Below are 14,698 nucleotides of genomic sequence, written 5' to 3'. Positions count from 1 at the left end.
ACAAATCAACTATACTTCAATTTTTAAAAAAAGGAATTGAAAACTAAAAGAGTTACAAGGCTCTGAGGTGGAGAGTCTCTTCAGGATAAAGTTAAACTCTGTGACTCTGTGCGTGTATTCAGTCAGAGGCCGAGGAAAGAATTTCCACAATGAAGGAAATAAGAGTGCCAGACCTGCCCTTGTAGTAGCTGCTTCCCAAATATTAGCATCCTTCTTTTCGAGAACAATCAGGCACCTCCTCATGCAGCTGACAGTCATGTTACCTTTCTGATTCTGCACTATCTGGAGTGAAAACCTCAAGAATATGCCTCTGCAGTATTACCCAGTTATCACAAAGAAGAAAGTCCCTGTGTAAACTGCTGGGGACTAGCAGTCCTTCTGAAAGTTTTCCGGGAGTGGTACCACGTACAGACAGGACCTGGGGATCAGGCCTATGCTGACAATTGGCACTTCCACAGGGTCCTTGTGAAAATGCAGATTTCCAGGTCCCACATTGGGTTTGCTTAGTCTGAATCTTTCCTGGGGCTCAAGGGCCTGGGAATCTGTAATTTTTAAAAGCTCTTTGGGTAATGGTGATAAGCAGCCAGATTTGGAAACCTCAGGAAAAGAACATTTCTGTATCCCATGCTTGTCCCTGGCCTGTATGGAGCTGCCAAAATGCCTTTGGACCAGGCACCATGAGAAGGCTGAAGGTGCTTCAGAAAGGAAGCCAAAGAAACCCAAGATAGTGTTTGAAGATGGCATGACATGGTTTTTCTTCCTGTCCAAGTCAATGCCACTACCCTTAACATGAGATGAGAAAGAACTGTTAAAAGCATGCATTTTGGCACCAGAGTGAAACTTCTAGCTGTAAAATCCTGGGCAAATAATTTAACTTTTCAACTAAGAAGAACTATGCCTCAGTTACCTCTCCTGTGAAATGGGCCTATAATAATATGTACTAGCAATGACTGGCATAGCATCAAATGAGCTGAACAATGTGCCTGGCATCTGGTAGGCTCTTTATTACCATTCCGAGCAGTTTGCATTTGTTGGCACAGGGCCCTATATATCCTCCTTCAGAGGACCCTACCTGGGAGGTGAATAGGGAGGTGACTGGGCCTCAGGAAAGCACAAGCTCCCTTTTCCTCCTTGGGTTTGTTCAGTTGAGGTTCAATATGCCTCATGGCAGGAAGAAAGCATGTGTTTGACACTGGACTTTGTTCTCATTTGTCTATATAACTATGTATCTCTGAAATGTTTTATGATTGCTTTCATCCACATAGGCTTTATCTCTACCACTAGACTCTAAGGTCCTCAAAGCAGAAGTCAGACCACGTATCCATTAAACATCAAAAAAACATTCAGCACAGCCCTGAGATCCAGAAGTGTTAGACACTCCCAGTGTTATTTTTGCATCCAGTTAAATTGACCAAGGCTGGGAATGGAATTCTTGATCCGAAGAGCAAGGGATTAAGACATATTTTTCCTGGCAGCCCTCTGAAAGCTTGGGCTCACGGCCACTGTAATTAATCCTCCAGCCATCACCAAGGTGTCTGCTTCCGTAAAAGGTTCCAAAGGCCAAGAAGGAGGATAGAGTACTGGCAAGCTCGTCACCATCCAAAGTCCTGGGGTGGCCAGGGACACAGATGTGAACATGGAGGCAAGCATACAGACTAAGAGGTATATAGTCTTCTTGGGGTGTTCTGAGCAGTCTCTGACCCTTCTAGCCGTGAGTGCCCTTGCCCTATCATTTAAGTGTCCTCCCTGGTTTGGACCGGCCTCTTCAGCCCTGAATCACTTTGCTCTCTTTGCTGGCTCACCCTGTTTGCTCCTTGGGGACTTCCTTCCTCACCTCATCACTTATCTTCCATCTAATTCTCTTAACACTCTGGGTTATACTCTATGCTCCTTATGTGTCTAATTTTTCTTGTTTTCTCTGGGAGTTGGCATGAGGTATGGCCACGGACACGGTGAGTCCTTACGACTGTCAGGAAGTGAGCATGCTTCCACTGAATATCTGCTTTTTTCATGGCCTCCTTCCTGCAGGTGTGAATCCACCAGCCTATGCTCTCAGGCCTTAGGGTTCTAGACATGATATAGCAAGACTAAAGACAGGTACAGCTTGCCCAGCAGATTTTGGTAAGGTTCAGAATACAGTGGGGAACCCATGGGTGGAATATCTCTCAAACACATTTTTTCCCCACTTAATATAGATATTCAAAAATCACCAGTATGTAGCTGCATCAGTGGTACAGAGCAAGAACTAATATTTAATCAACACTTGCTGTATGCTCCCTGGAGAAGGGAATGGCTACACACTCCAGTATTCTTGTCTAGAGAATTCCATGGACAGAGGAGCCTGGTGGGCTGTAGTCCATGTGGTTGCAAAGAGTCGGACATGACTGAGCAACTAACACTTTCACTGCTATTTGTTAAGCAATTTATATACATTATTATATTTAATTGGTCCGCAGCCCTTTGAGATGGGTTTTATCTCAGAACTTCATCATCATTTTGTCTCTAAGGTCTTGAACACTGCGTGGTGCACAGTAGGCACTCAAAATCTATTGAATCAAATTAAATTCCATAATCAAGAATGCTGATCTCAAGAGAAAACATTTGCAAATCCTTACCTCCACAGGATCAAAAACCACCACTGGGGCAGTTATGTTGTTTATTTTTGCAGCTTTTTGGATAATATCTTCAGCTTCTTCAAATCTTCTCTGGGATATCAGCCATCGGGGAGATTCGGGGATAAACCTAAAATTCATTTTGGATGTTTTGTCATTTTTCACAGTAACAAGGTTGATGCTATCCACTGTAAGTTGCCCCCAAATAATTTTTATTTTGTAAAATTCTAGTTTGTCTTTTTAAAGAACATCAGGAGGGAGGCTTCATAAGATCTCCATTATTTGTAGGAATAAATAAAAGTACCTTCACGTTTGAAAGTTCTGATCAAATCATAAGACCAATGTTAGTTGTACTTGAAGCCAGGGCCAGCCTACAAGGGGTAACATTAACTATGGGCATGTTTAAACAAGGGCAGCTGGAGAATACCACCCAAAACTTCATACCCAGCATGGCTCATTAAAGAAACAGAGTCTAGTATCTTTCCAGTGTGTCGATCCCTAGGGGAATTCCTGGTGCCTCAGTTGGTGAGGCTCACAAGTTTACTGGGTAAAAGAAGGCATCTGTGTTCCTTGGGCTTTTCCTTAGGCAGTCAGAGGAGGAGGCGAGTGCATTGATACACTTCTGTGGGATGTCCCATGGCTTTCAACAGAATCTCAGCTCAGTGAGTACCCAAACCAGTTATGGGGAGACAGCCAATGTGGTCTCTCTCTCTCTCTTTTTTTAATTGTCTAGAAACATTTAAAATTTTTATTTTATATTGGAGTATAGTTGATTAACAATGTTGTGTTAGTTAGAAACTGACTTTTTATCACACAATCTACCCACATTTTTAACTGATGCTCAGACATGGCTGACTTCTATTCTTTCCTAATTTTTATATTTTTATTTATTTTTTATCATTCTTTCCTAATCTTTATTTCTCAGAATTGCTTAGCCATTCTTTTGCCGGCTCTTGTCTTCCTTATCTATTTGTCAGTATTAAGTGTCCTAGAAAATAAATTATATGTAGCAGATATAGTCTTCCTATAATTAACAGGCCCCTGCAAAGCCTCAACAGGAATTATCTCAGGGCAAAACACGACATATCAAATAGCTAACCCCCAGCTTCCGTCCCCAGCCTACCACAAGCACACGAGTTGAAAAATGAACCCACTTTGCATTTTTTGGAATATACACTTGGTTGGTCCCTGTAGCAACTGTGATGATGTTAGGCCACTGGCCCTTGGTAATTAGAGCTGTCCTGTCCCAGGGAACTTCCTCTGGTGCTGTGTATCTGTGCTGTTCAACGCAGCAGCCACTAACCAAATGTGGTTATTGAGTTGGTGTGACTAGTGTGATGGAAGAATCCAATTTTACATTTACTTGCAGCCCCTGGTGGTTCATATGGTAAAGAATCCTCCTGCAAGGTGGGAGACCCAGGTTTGATCCCCTGGAGAAGGGGCTGGCAACCCACTCCAGTATTCTTGCCTGGAGAATCCCATGGACAGAGAAGCCTGGCGGGCTACAGTCCATGGAGCGGCAAAGAGTCGGACATGACTGACAGACTAACACTCGCACTTCCTTAATTTTAACATGTGATTGCATGTGGCTAGTGGCAACTGCATTAATGAAGAACTATACAGCACGGGCACTTCTACTTCTGAGAGGTATCTTTCCCCAACCAAGTTGTTCTTAGACATATCCTAGCTTTCTTAACTCTCAGCTCTGAGGGCCATCACTGGCCTCAAGTTCCAAATGCTTAGTCAGCTAGATATTGCAAAACTTTCCCCATGTTGCATCTAGGGGCTCCTTCCCCACCTACAACACTCCATTCATACTTGTGGTCACCTACTGCCAAGCTTTTTAAAGGAAATTGGGGACATTAAAAAGCCCCAAAACACCTGCTCCAATTTTCAGCCCGTTGTACTTAGGGTTGCTGCCATCTTAACTTTTGAATTGCCATGGTTTTTTGGTGTATAAATAAGTCTAACTCATCATTTCAAGGTAGCGGAGGGCCAAATAAGGTTTACATTACAGCCTCTCTGTAGATTTAATTCAAACTGAACAGGGGAAAAGTGTTGCTGGAGAGTCTATACCACATACTGAGTAGGCAGCAGAGGTCACAGTAGCCTGAAGCCGTCCCCACATCATCCCAGCCCACCCCGATGGATGGGCATTGCTTCAGCAAATCCCACCCTCAAGGACAAGATGTTAAAAAGAGAGCTATTTTGTTTTTATTTTTAAAGAAAAATGATAAGACTGTTAAACTTTCAGGACAAGCACTCAGCTTATTTGTCCTGGCCCCGGGCTGCGCTCCGTCTGGGGCAGGCCTGTCCCGGGTACAACGTGCCCACAGCCAGGAGCACTCATGGAGCAGCCTATGGGCAACATGGGAACAACTCTCCTCAGGGCAAGAGTAAGGCAGCTCCTTGTGGGATGGACCTTCTGTGCTAGAAACCCAAGAGGCTGACCTGTCAGAGTTGTTCCTTGCTGTGGCATTTGGTTCCAAGGCAAAGATCCAAGCCCCACAAAGTAAAATCTGTACTAATCTCTTATAGTCAGTCAGGGCCCTTCTATTTTTGTTTTCTGTCTCTTATAGAATCATATAGTAATACAGTTGACTATAACATATTTTGAAAGTACTAGTCTCTTATGCTGAGATGACAACCAGAACCAAAGAACACAGATTACCAAAATCATTCAACTGAAGAGGCAGAAAGTAACCTCTGAAAAATCTCGTCTTGTGACTTGAGAGACTGTCTGGTCACCAGCACCTTTTACAATAAATTCAGTTAGCAGGGGGTGTTGTGGAGAGAGGGTGTGATGCTGATGTGATGGTGATGATGGTGATTCTCATTCAAGAAAACTGCCCTACTCTCAGACTGGGTCAGGAAATCAGAATAGTATCTAACACACTGTTTCTCAAATTCTAGGGAAGTAAGAAAAAAAAAAAAAGTGCTTTCTTTCCCCCATGCACACTCACGCCAAGGATTTGCACTGGTGAATCACATCAGCCTTAGAGACCATAAAAGGACAGTAGTTTGGAGTGGTCTAACCAGAGCTATCTGGTCTAACAAGGCCAAAAAGTACTACCTGTCAGCCTCTATGGCTGCCTAACAGTTGCAGCGAGATGAAGGTCCTTCTAGGAAACTTGCTAAGGCACACTTCCTAAGTATGTCCATAGGACAGGGCAACCATGAGGGCTAGTCTAAACTGTGAGCCCCAAAACATGATCAAAAATACTTTAATTGTTTGTAAGCAGACAGAAGTCAAGCAATTCAGTAAAACCAGTCACTGCTGGGAGATTTGATTTTGATATCATGAAACCAAATCAAGGCTAATCAATGAGAGAGAGAGCGAGAGAGAGAGAGAAAGAGAGAGAGAGTACCGGACTCAATAATGGGAAAAAAATCCCCTTTCCTTTTTTTTAAATATGGAAAAACCAAAGAAATGAGGAATCTCCCCCAAATAAAACATATGGCTGGGACCTTATTCCATTCTTGTCATTCTGTTCTCTCACGTAAAGTCTTCCCCATAGCCATATCTCGGTGAAACTGGGGTCAGCATCTCAACACTTTATTATTCCCACATTGATGTGTCAAAATTTGGTTGAAGAGTTGTGAGAGGAGTGAAGAGAATGTTTTCTCTAACAATTAATTAAACAGAAGTGATTCTCTAGCTCTTCAAGACAAAGCAGATAAACAGTCACATCTTAGATGCTAATCATTACATGATAGGGCAGCTTGCGGAAGTTACATTAATTGAAGCCATAAGGAAAAAGAGATTTCCTAGAGAAAAGTGTCAGAAGAGCAGGTGGGCAGAGCTAAAAGTAACAAAACCCAACAGTACCATCTCCACAAACAACAGCAACCATCCAGTAACAGAGAAGAGTTGGGATAGCCCAAGGGGGACTGGGTTTCCTGAGAACGGTGCTTTGCGGGATGGTGGGGAGTCAAACCCCAGCACGCATGCCCACCCCCAACAAGGGAAATGGTCTGTGGGCTTTGAGGCCTCAGCCTGCTCCAGTGAGATCAGCAGGCCCACGTCAAGGTCAGCACCAGGCTCCGGGCTCCAGGTTGCTGGCCCGCAGTAGGGGGCTGTCTGAGACAGAGCCACACTCACCACCACAGCGGGACACACAGCACCCCCGGCACCGTCAGCGCCAGCAGCAGCATCCGCCAGTCTCTGATGAAGTAAGCAAACAGGGGCAGCAGCATGTAGCCAACTGCAAAAAATGTGCACACTCCTAACGTAGAGAATATAATACGAACTGACTTGCCAAGAATTTCTGTTCCTGTTCAAAACAAGGGAGGAGTATTAGCATTTTAACTCACTTTAATATTTGCTTTTTCACATCATTACCTGGCAGTTAGAGTCAAAAAATATAACCACTTAGAAGAGGAACGAGTTATTTGCCTCCTGGCCCAGAGCAGGAGGGGTGAGTGTGGAGGAAGGTGGGACATGACCCAAGACTTACCACCTCATAGAAGGATGGGTTTTCATGAGATTTTAAAGGAGCTGTAGATTTTTTTTTTTTTAATGTCTCCTCATGTCATATGAACATCATGCTCAGCCCTGAGAGGTAACCTCTTCTGAGAATGCCACATTTCCAAAATAAAAGCCCCAGGGTGAGGAGCAGTGAGGGCGTCCCAGGAGACGTGGGAGCTCTCCTGAGGGTGTGTGGATCATGCGGCATTCAGCCTCTCCCACTATTCACCACTGTAAATAAGCAGATATGGGTCTCTTGGAAACAGTGGAGAGTTCAGTTACTGAGCTGTGTTAGGACACCCTTAGCTACCCTCGAGCCCTGAGAAATGATAAAGAGGATCCAGCTGGCTCTGGAGGTCCTCAGAGCCCAGGGCTGAATTCCACTGAGGCTACACAGTGTCCAGGTATCAGCCCCAGGCGGAAGCAGTCCATACAGCCCAGTGAAAGACAAGAAGAAGTTGCCCTTCTGGCCTGGCAGGTGGCAGCCCTGGAGCTGGGCACACATGGAGAGAACTCACAGAGCTTTCCCAGAACACCACAAAACCACCAGATGCTTGGCATCTGGCCCTGTTTTGGGAAAGGCTCCTGCTCTGTTCAGCACCACAGTGGATGGCTCAGCCCCAGTTCTTCAAGAGATGTTGCTTGCTTCTTGGAGCACTTGATTTGAGACAAGGAGTCTGAGAACAGGCTCCTTCTGTTGTCACAAAACTCAGGCCCTTTCCACAGAGTCCACTCTTGGTCCTCTGCCCCAGGGTGGAGATGTGGCCAATGGCAATAGCTCCATCTTTTGTTTGAAATCTGCCCACCACTACTGAGAAGTAACCCAGAAAATACAAAACAGATGATTTGAAGGTTATTCGGGCTTGGGTTTTAAGAAGGAATTTCTTAGTTGCGTTTATATGCCCTGAGCACAGGCTAAGGAATTAAGGACTAATTCCAGAGAAGCAGTAAAATGACTACTTCTGCTGGTTTCCCTTTCTCCCCTCCTACATGTTCCTATCCTTACCTCTCTTCTTCCTCACTCATCATAACTGAAGATGTGCCTCAGTGGTTCTGTCTTGAACAGCCATTTCTAAAAGCCAGACTAATAGAAATGGCCAGTATTGTATATCTCTCACATCTTGGACTGCAGACAATAGCTCTAACCACCCAGGGCATTTCTTAGCCTTTAAACTCATTTCCAGGAATAGGGCCAGACTTCTTTCAGGATCATGAGCGTTGTTCCCAGATCTTTTCTTACCTCATTAATGACCTTCCTGTCACTCCATAAGAAGACTCACCATGCCATGGTTTCTAAACACTTTGGCTGTGATTATCAAGATATGAGAATGAATAGTGCTTTATTCCTAAGCAGAGATTCAGAAGTGAAGCGGCAGAGGATGTGATTGTGGAAAAGAGAAAGTGCACAGGACCAAGTGGGAATCTTGTAGACTCATGAGGCCAAGGGAGCTCCCTCATACTTCCATGATCCTGATAAGAGAAGAGAAAGAAGTTACCCCACTGAATTTCTGGATAATGTCCTTCCTTAAGCTTGGGTCTCAGGTCAGGACAGAGTTGCTCTAGCTTTGCAGAGTACCCATGGGGGACAGAAGCTTCATTAATCTAGTCTTCTGCTCTTATGTGGAGCAACAGGGATGGCACAAATCTGAATAGTTCCTTGGGAGCATGACTTCCTGCTCTCTGACTTTTAGAAAATCACCCTGCCTTGAGCACCATCATCATCGTCTTCATAGTTAGCATTGTTTTGAGTAGGCACTTTGAGCCAGGTTCCAGACTGAGTGTTTACATATATTGTCTCTTTGAATCTTCACAACAATCATATAACAACTAATATTACTTCTGTTTTACATATCATCAGCTGAGACTTAAAGAGTTAAAGCAAATTGCCTAAACTCACACATATGCAATAAGTGGGACAGACAGGATTTAAGCCTGATCAGCTTAATCTATGGATACAGTCCAGAAAAAACAATTACATGGGAGCAAAGCCTTCGCCCTGTCAAGCTGTCCTTCGACTGAGTTCTAGCAGAGACATGTGTGAGAGATGGGTGGGGCCACACCTGCATTTTAGAAGTTAGGATTTGGTCTTCAAACGAACGAGAGGCCAACCAGTCCTCTCAGAGACACTGGGAGAGGAGTCTTATTTCCTGCAGACCTTTCACTGCCAGCAGGTGTCACAAACTCCATGTGACTGGCAGTGAGAGAGGTGACTGGTGATTCCGGCTCTGCTCACTAGGGGCTCCTTGTCCTGACCTCCTTTACCCCTTAGGTGTTTGCTCCTAGAACAAAGCCTGCTTGGTCTTGCTCTGCTTGGGCCTCTGAGTATCACTTGTGAGTGAGACTCTGACTGCTAAGCCAAAGAAGCATGTCCTGGCCAGGAGTGTTTGCCCACTGCCTGTCACCACCTCCAGGACCTGAGCACTCTCCCCGAGAGTGAGTGACTCAGAGAGGGCCAGGCTTGCTGTCATGTTGCTCAGGGCCCTTCTATGGTAATCAGCTCAGGAACCACTGGATCCCTTCCACTTGGGGCAGGATCTGCCCCTCCATGAATGACCAGCAGAGGTCTGCAGACCCCAGCTCAAGAAACATGACTGTGGTGCAGCTGCCAGGATATAGGGTAGGACCCAGGGTCCTCTATCAGCCACGTGCAGAGGCTGGGCCCCTTGATGCTCATTTGCTACTAGGGTGACTTTGATAAGTCCTACTTCATGGAGTTATTATTATGGGGACTTAGATTAATGTAGGTAAGGAGCCTAAGTAGGTGTCTGGCATGTAGCAGGTACTCAGGAATCATTAATTCTTTTATCCTGGTCAAATAATTGAAATGTACCAGATGTCAGGGGAATGTTGGAAAACAAAGAGATCCAACAGAAGACAGCAAAAACCTCTCTTTGCTCCTGGAAAATACTGAGAATTCCCATCAAAATAGCAGATATTCCCTTGTCCTCTTTCTTCTCTATAAACTTTCATGATCATTCTAGCTAAAAGGGACCTTTCTTGTCTATGCATATACACAGACAATTTATCTGTGCACCCCTCACACTCCTAGACCCATGACCCACATTCTCTGTAACAGCTGCCTTGGCTGCCTCTGCCGACCAGATTTGAGCCCTTTGAGGACAGACAGGAGTGAGTCCTACCTCCCTGTGTCCCCCAATTCTTCCCTCTCAGGGCAGTGCAAACAAGGGTTGCCAGCAAATCTATGCATCTTTTTAATGTATTTATATCCCATTCCTCCCTTGAAGTAGCTTATAATTTGAATAAAATAAAATAATGGTAACATTAAAGTAAAATACAAAGAAAGGTGAAAAGTGATGTCCTGGAGAAGAGAGCAAAAATATGCAACAGATCGCTTTGGAAAATAGTGTGACAGTTCCTTAAATGGTAAAACCTAAATTTCCCTAATGATCTAGCAAGTCCACTCCTAGGTACATGCCCAAGAGAACTGAAAACATAGGTCCACAAAAGACTTGTACTCAAATGCTGATAGCAACGTTCTTCAAATTGGTCAAAGAATGGTAACAACCCAGATGTCTGTCACCTGATGAAGAGATGACCAAAACGTGATATCTGCATACATTGGGGTACTGAGTCATTCTGCAGCACAGACCAACCTTGACAACATTAAATGAAGGAGTCAGTCACAAAGGCCACATATTGTAAAATTTTGTTTATCAGAAATGTCCAGAATATAGACAAATCCATTCAGACCGAAAGTAGATTAGTGGTTGCCAGGAGCTGGGGAAAGAGGAGAATGGGGAAGTAACTGCTAATAAGTTTCTTTTGTGAATGATGAAATGTTCAGGAGTTAGGTACAGTCAATGATTGTATGACGTTGTGAATACACTAATAACCACTGAATTTATACACCTTTATAAGAGTTAACATTATGCTATGTAAACTCAATTTTAAAACTTTTAAAAACTATGTGGCTAATAAAGGCTGCATGAGCTTCCTGGTAGCCAAACTTACAAAGGAAGATGCCATCAGTTATGTACTTATCAAAAGGGAGAAAACATGAAGACATCAGAGGAAGCAGCATTTTAAGTAGTTCAGCATGCTGGAACAAATATCGTTAACAGGGCTGGGAAAATACTGAATGAATGAATCAGTCAAGACAGGAGACAGTTAACTTTGCAAAATAAATTCAAGCAGCTAGTTACGAGAAATAAAGGAGGATGCCACTAGAGTTTCACCCAGAGGCTTTGGACAGGTCAAGGGTGTTATTTCTGGGAAACAGTAGGAGATTGTGAGGGGAGAGCTGGAATGTGGGTAGGGTCGGTGTCCTTGGTCCTGAGTGGTCACTTGCTGCTGAGCCAACATCGTTTTGGCAGCCTCTTCACTTTCAGGTGTAACCATGTTCTGTTTCTTTAAGAAGCACTGTTCCTTTCTTCCCCTTTCTTGTCTCCTGTGACTCTGGCAGGCTTTGTAATTGTTAAAAAGCAGAGCAAGGAGAGAATCCATTTTTGTACTGTGTTGAGAGTGGGAGTAATTCAGTTTCCTGAGTTAATGTGAGAATTCCTAAAATGGCAGATTATCACCGCACAGTTTTGCCAACCCTTCCCTGGAGCCAGAGGGCAAAAAAGTGAAGGTGAAGGGCCAGACAGAACTCAGACCAGATCCAAAGCTTAGGTTGCTTTTAGTCAACTGAAACCCATAATTTGGCTATTTCAGTCCTAGAACACCAGAGAGCGCTGCTGCGCTGCCAGAAGCCAGAGATGTTGCTGTGTCTCCAGGGCTTCTGGCTGCTCCAAGGGGCAGACTGATTTTCAGTGACACTGAAATGCTCAGGCCTGAGAACCCAGGACAAGGAGTTTCAAACCAGCACACAAATGTCAGCAGTTTCCTGTAGAACACCGAGGAGTAACACTACAGCCAGGGAGGCTCCCAGAGCACCCTACGCAGCTGATGGAGAGCCTGCTACACCCAGCGTCCCGCCCACTGACTGCTGGCTCCCACATCTAGGCTCTGACTGATCTTACAGCTCTTACTTTTCCCTTGGCCTTCCCACTCGTGTCAGCATAAGGAGCAGGGAGAGAAGCTGGTTGTAGTGTCAGGGTCAGCTGGGCAGAGGCTTCCCTGCAGGAAGCCTGGCGTGGGCTCTCCTGGCCTCATCCACTCACACGGGGGAAAAGGCTCTATGGCTTCAGAAGCACCCTGTGCCCTGGGAGGGCAGGTCCAAGCGCTGCCGTTCAGCAGGCCCTGGGGAATGCCGTGCACGGCAGAGACAACACCTGACTCCTGATCCCGAGGACAGGGCTTCTCTGGCTTCACTAGGACCTCGTGCCCTTCCATTTCAGGTGATTCTTTCAGTTCTCCTAAAGGTGCTCTGCTCACTCCAGACAGATTCCTCTGTTTAGTCTCCAGTATGTTCTGGCCCAAGCAAAGCTACCCATTGGGCTTTCCAGGTACGGGGTGGTCACCAAAAGGAAGATGGAGTCTGTGGGGTTTTAAACCATGAGAAAATCAAACTCTGCTGTGTTCAAGAGCCCTGTGTCCTTGGGGTCATCAGGCATTAGGAGGTCGCAACTTCTGTCCTGAATTCTTCCAGTCTCCAGTTTCTAGCACCACTGGCTGGCAGCTCGCTGTGTCCTCTCAATAAATCCTTCCCCCCTCCCCTCTTCCCCCTGCAGAAAGGACAGAGGTCCTCTCCTGCTGAAGAGGGTGCTTCTGCTGGGGCCGTGTGACTGCAGCATGCCTTCCCCACCTCCTTCTTCAGATGCCAAGGCTAGGCCTTTGGCAAGGAGCGCTTCACAAATGATTAAAGGAGTAGAATTTGAACAGTTCCAAGTTGGCAACCTGACAGGGTATACACATCCTCAACGAAGAGAACACAGGATCTTGAAAGCCAACAAGTCATCCAGAATCTTAAAAGCTATCAGAATCATCTTACTAGATTCAGACTTCTGAGATAAGAATCATTAGACTTACATTAAAGGGGTGCTATTGGTAACTACACTGTGGCAATAGGGACAAACTGAGACAGCCAACAAGGAAATATGATCACACCAGAGGTTATGGGAATGAGTATCTATTGTCCCAGAGGTGACCTCAGAGAGCCTGCTGGGGACTTCACTCCTGCAGATGACCCTTATCAACATGCCTGGAGCTCACCCTGCTGCTTCCTGGGAGAAGCTGCTGAAGACCCTGGGGGCCTCCCCCTGACCTTTAGCTTGTGAGTCCCCCTCATGCGCCCTGATATTCCAGAAGCAAGGTTGCTGCTAGGAGATAGGACAGCTCCCAGCAATGAGGCTTGTCCTGTATGCAGCTGATATGGTCTGGGGGTGGGCTTTGACTTAGGGGTGAAGCCAGATCTGCCCAAAGATGGACAGCTGGCACCGGACTCCTGTCTGGCACGTGCCTCCTCCACCTGTGTACCAGCCGCACCGACCACCCTTAATACCCCTATGGGCCAGGCCCAGCTGCCAGGAGACCGTTTAGCTGTGGCCCAGGCAGAAGTCTTGAGCCTTCATAGCTCAGATCAGACACATCCCCGGACTGTCTCTCCCTCAAGAATCCCTCCTCTGTGTCCTTCCCAAGCCCCGTGCTCCTGAAATGTGTCTCAGTTATCACTTGGCTCTTACTCACAGTCACATTTCAGGGCCAGCAAAGAGCTGGCTCCCTATGAGTGCCTGCCTTGCTTGTGACCTGTCAAAGAACCTGTGACCACAGCCTCCTCCCCAGCACATATGTCCCCGAAGCTGATCGCTTTTTGGAAGCACAGACCATGAATTACAGTGCTTCCTTCTGGGCTGAGTAAGAGCGCTCCCCGTGCCCTCTTCAGCGGCCCCCTCTTCCCAGGCCTCTCTGAGGACTGTAAGGAGGAGCCCTGCAGGTCAGAAGCCATTCCTACCTAGTATGAAGGCCACCACGTAGTTGGAGATCTGGCCCATGCCGACGATGACAAATAACACGGTGAACATCTCCCAGTTGATGGAAAAAATCTGCAGAAAGCTGAAGCCAGTCTGCACAGCCATGGTTGCGAAGAGGATGGTCTTTCTGCCAAATCTGTAGAATACAGCACAACACAAGAAGCAGCCTGTGCAGGTCACAGCAGCACTATACTCAGGGCTTGTGGAAGGCCTGAGTCAGGCATCCCTGCAGACGGTTTTTCTCAGGGCTGTGACAGGCTTTTCTCCTATCACACCCTCCCAGGTTCTTCCTGGGTGAGGTCTCAGGCATCCTTCTGCCCAGGAGGTAACTTTCTGAGATTCTGAGCCTCCTGTGGAGGCAGCAGATCTCGAAATCACACAGCAGCTTATGTAAGGACCACGTGGAAATTTGCTCTTTAGAATGAGTCATAGGTAGAAGCTGCCATCACGTTTCTGGAACATGAGCACAGTACAAACTGAAGATGCATCTAATGTCAGCAACATGAGAATTCTGTCAACCCAGAGCCAAGAGTCCCTCTGTGTCAGTGGTCTTGAACCTAGGTTGCGCTTGGGATCAAGAGAGCTTAAAAAATACTGTGACGGCCTTCTGAGATTCTTATTGTCTGGATGTAGACTGTTGGATGCAGTATGGGTGTCAGGGCTTAAAGATATTTCCCAGGTGACTCTACTGGGCATCCCAAATTGGGAACCACTGCTCTGTGGAAAGTAGCTTCCAGCAACATCCA

The 14,698-nt window shown here is 45.9% G+C and overlaps 1 protein-coding gene across 2 annotated transcripts in view; it reads right to left on the bottom strand.

Moving 5' to 3' along the window:
• Window positions 1-14,698, bottom strand: part of SLC22A4 (solute carrier family 22 member 4) — a 40,608-nt gene that overhangs the window by 11,104 nt on the left and 14,806 nt on the right. For both annotated transcript variants that reach the window (XR_006269063.1, XM_043466009.1), the window contains exons 3-5: window positions 13,934-14,088; window positions 6,715-6,886; window positions 2,616-2,742 (exon numbers count right to left, since the gene is read on the bottom strand). Coding sequence is in view for 1 of the 2 variants with exons in the window: in XM_043466009.1 (XP_043321944.1) it covers window positions 2,616-2,742; window positions 6,715-6,886; window positions 13,934-14,088 (454 nt within the window). In the remaining variant the exon portion in view is untranslated. The remainder of the gene's footprint in view (window positions 1-2,615; window positions 2,743-6,714; window positions 6,887-13,933; window positions 14,089-14,698) is intronic.

Source organism: Cervus canadensis, chromosome 4 (assembly GCF_019320065.1).
Source record: "Cervus canadensis isolate Bull #8, Minnesota chromosome 4, ASM1932006v1, whole genome shotgun sequence".
NCBI lineage: Eukaryota > Metazoa > Chordata > Mammalia > Artiodactyla > Cervidae > Cervus > Cervus canadensis.
The sequence above is the reverse complement of the archived record's forward strand: the minus strand, read 5'-3'. Positions and strand labels throughout refer to the sequence as shown.